Raw genomic sequence first — 4,188 nt, 5'->3', positions numbered from 1 at the left:
CAAACCATTCTATGATTCTATGATATTTACTTTGGTTTTTGGATTCTGCATATGTTACTATGTCAAAATGCACTCTTCCCAAAGAACTAAAAACAATAGAAGGAAGATTGCTAGAGCTAAGCCATTACTCACTCTGTTCTTAATATTTTATGGGTATATGATACACATGAGCTGCATTAGCTGAACGACTGACCAGTTTATAACAGAATATGTTTATGCTCTTTTTCTCTCAAACCTAGAGCAGCTGGATATTTCCTGAAGGAACTGTGACACTTGGAGAGCTCACAGTGGAGCAGATTTTTCTGAACAGGAGGAGGAGCAGGGAGGGGCCTTAAACCCCATCTCCCTTCTGCTGATGGGGGGCCGGGAGGCAGGTAAAGGAGTCAAGTTGAATCCAAGAAAAGATGAGGAGGAGTGTATTGTTTCAATTTTTGTCTTTGTCTTTCATTATCCAAATGTATTCTAATTAGCAATAGATTAAATTAATTTTCCCCAAGTCTGTTTTGCCCTTGACAGTATCTTGTAAGTGATGTCTGTTTTTATCTTGATCCACAAGCTTTTTCATCTTATTTTCTCCCCTTGTCCTCTTGAGGAGGGCAGAAGTCAGTGAGCAGCAAGGTGGGTGTTTGGATGCTGGCCAAGGGTAATCCACCACACATTTGCATGCAGATTAATCAACATTTAGTGTATCCAGATTAAATTGTAATTAAGCATAAATTCATATCTTAGTTTGCTTCTAAATTGCATATTCTAAAATTATTAAATCCAATCTCATTTTATAGACTGTCTCTTCATTGCTACAAGTGGCAGTGTTTTTTCCCTTTCAAATAGAATGATGAATGTCCTGGTGCATTTTGTTTTGTGTTAATTTGTAATTCCTCTGGAAAAAATTTAGGAGAGAATCTCGGGGGACCTTAAGCTCATCCTCAGGTTCTCCATGGGCAAGAGAGATAGGAACCCTGATTCTGTTTCAGTCCTAAATCTGTCATCTCTTTGTGAAGCAGCAAGAAACTACTGAAGAACCATTACAAAAATACCATGGTTGTATGACTTGGATGAATCTGCACTTTCAAAGATGATGGTAAGAAGTGTTGAATTTTGCTGTTTGGTGAGCTACATGTTGCATCTGTCAAGTAGTATTTTGGCACCAAAAAAATATGAAAAACCCTCACTCACTGTACTTTCGTAGTTCACTTTAGAATACATGAAGAGAACCTTTCAGACACCAGTTTATAAAAAGCAGTTTAATATAGTTAACTTGCACATTTTTCCAGATAGCATTCTTGGGTGTTACCAGTTTGTGGTGTGTTGGATACATGTGGTTATCTCCCTCTCCCTGCAAACTTCAGTGCATCTCCAAGGCTTAGATAAATTTCTATATCGTGTAGTTGAAGGAAACCTGAATTTGAAACTAGGTATTATGGAAATCACAAAAAATCCCCCCAAAACCCCCCCAAACCATAGCTACAATATTTTCACTGTTCAGGTATTTATATTTTGTTTTGTTTTAAGTTTGCCTCTGGAAATGCTACCTTTCTGTCTGTATTAACATTTTATATAGCCTAGACAACCTTTTTCAACCATCTATCTCACTTTTAAATGGCCAAATGTACCTGCCATGTGATTTATCACAATAGTCACCAAGGCTGTGAATCCATAATCAATCATATTCTTTCATTAGCTTTGGATTATTTAATTACGCAATAACATTTTAAAAAGCTTACATGAAGTGAAGCTTAGTATCTTCTACTTTTATAACCTAGAAGGGGGTGTTGTAGCAAATGGAATAGCAATTACAATCTTTACTTCAAATGTGTAACTTTTTAGCATGTTTTAATAAATGTATGCATTTGAAATAGAATATATATTTTACATTCTACAGTACCTCTTGTGTGGTCAGTACCCTGCTATTATTACTGAAGACAACCATATTGAAAGATTGACAGTTATTTTGCATATATATATAAAAAATAAAATTGTAATACTGGATTACCTACACATATTTTACATATATTCCAACATCTAAATATATCTAAATATATATCTGAATAAATTCTGGTCTATCTGAGAAAATTATTATATTTAACACTGTATTTATTTATTTATTTATTTATTTTACTCTTTTTATCATACTGTGTTTCTCTTAGGAAGAGAAGAAAGAGCCTGAAAATGAAATAATGATTTTTTAATTTTTTTTTTCCATCTATGAAAATTTTTACAATTTATTCGAAGATGAAATAATAGGATACTTTTATTAAAGAAAACAAACAACCAAAACCAAAGGAATCCTGAAGAATTGGAAGCCTGCAGGTTGCTTTTTATCCCTCCTATGTCACAGAGGAAAACAATTAAAAATTAACTGCTCTTCTGACAAAATATCTCTCCAATTAAAAAATAGTGTTTTGTGGATCCTCTCAAAGCTGCCAACATGACCTACTGTAGTGGATTCTTCTCTCCTTCAGATTGCACCAAGAGAAATGTTTTCCTTATTGTCTCCATCTCTTTTACAGCAATATATTTGATTTTCTATTTTTTTAATTCTGATCACCTTGCTTTTCTAACTGAAAGTAAAGTTCAAAAAAATGACAACACAGAAGAAAAAGGCATGCTATTTACCAAAACGTATGATAATCTTCAGATGGAAAGTAGAAATATTTTACATAAAAACATTATTTCAAAATTAAAAAAATTCTTATGGAATGAAAATGGAGAAATACCAGCTGAAAATAAAGAAATTGGGAATAAAACCAGATCCACTTCAACATGGTCATTTAAATTTATAATTAATGAAAAAGAGAAGTGTAAAGATAAAACACCTTTCTTGATATTGCTAATAGCAACTACAGCTGCTGAAATTCAGCACAGAAGTTCCATCAGAAAAACTTGGGGAAATGAATCTGTGGTTCCTGGAGTTGGGATTGTTCGGTTGTTTATGCTGGGCATTGAGAGCAAGGGTTCAAATGACAAAATCCTGAGAGAAAGCGAGCAATATCACGATATTATTCAACAGGACTTCCTGGACACCTACCATAACTTAACTCTTAAAACTTTGATGGGCATGAACTGGGTTGCCTCTTATTGCAGCAGTGCAAGCTTTGTGATGAAGACAGACAGTGATGTTTTTGTTAATACAATATACCTAATAGAAAAGCTCCTCAGGCCTCTTTCACCTCCTCCACAAAATTATTTCACAGGTTGTCTTATGAAAGGGCATAAGCCTATTCGGAATAAAGGAAGTAAATGGTACATATCACAAGAAGAATACCCAGGTGACAAATACCCTCCTTTTTGTTCAGGAACTGGCTACATCTTATCTGGAGACCTGGCTTCAAAAATTGTCAATGCTTCTTTAATGATGAAATATATACATTTGGAAGATGTTTATGTAGGGCTCTGTCTTAATGCAAAGGGAATACAGATAGTACCTCCACCTAGTCATTCATTGTTTAATATATACAAAGTCCCATTTTCTCCTTGTCGGTACAATAAGATAATTACATCTCATCACATTCAGAGAAATGAGCATATAATCTATTGGGAAACACTGCAAAAGAACCATCATGAATGTTAGAACAGAAAGGCCCATAGCAGAGTCCTTTCTTTCTTTTACAATGGACAACACAGCAGGCATTTTCTTAGAAGCGTAGCATCTCTGTAGTAATAACTTTCAAGGTTCAGGGACATCCTGAATCAGGAGTATAGTTTTTGTATTAGGGTATATTCAAAGGGTTTTTATTCCATAAAACAGACTTTCTCTGTTTACTGAATACTGTTTAGTACCTTACTTTGTTTTGGATGAGGCACAAATTAATTCTTACATTGTTTTAAAATATGGCAAGAGATCATATCAACTATATTGAAGAAAAAGCAATGAAGATGCAATGAAACTTAATTTTTCATTAATAAGTAATTATAAGTTAATGTGTTAATTTTATATTGCTCAGATCTAATTAGTCTACCTACCATTACATTTACTTAGATAGCATTTCGATGTGACTGAAGAAGAAAGCATACATGATTACCCTATGCTGGTGAATTAGTGATAGAAATATGGATGGAAACTGTTCTTTTTTTCAGAAGATCTAATATTAGGATTTGCCAGATCTCTATTTCTGCATGCAGCTGCTGTTACTCTCAGTAGTCTTACATACAAAGAACACCTCACACACAATATACCATTTAGTTATT

The 4,188-nt window shown here is 34.0% G+C and overlaps 1 protein-coding gene across 1 annotated transcript; it reads left to right on the top strand.

Annotated features, from left to right (window-relative positions):
- Positions 1 to 2,751: 2,751 nt before the first annotated feature.
- Positions 2,752 to 3,571, top strand: LOC104530239 (beta-1,3-galactosyltransferase 2; the record flags this gene model as incomplete). Its single annotated transcript, XM_010174770.1, has 1 exon — positions 2,752 to 3,571. A coding segment is annotated over one exon (820 nt), but the record flags the coding sequence as incomplete, so codon positions are not given.
- Positions 3,572 to 4,188: the final 617 nt, after the last annotated feature.

The sequence above is a fragment of the Antrostomus carolinensis genome, unplaced genomic scaffold (assembly GCF_000700745.2).
Source record: "Antrostomus carolinensis isolate BGI_N321 unplaced genomic scaffold, ASM70074v2 scaffold3779, whole genome shotgun sequence".
Lineage (NCBI taxonomy): Eukaryota > Metazoa > Chordata > Aves > Caprimulgiformes > Caprimulgidae > Antrostomus > Antrostomus carolinensis.
The sequence above is the reverse complement of the archived record's forward strand: the minus strand, read 5'-3'. Positions and strand labels throughout refer to the sequence as shown.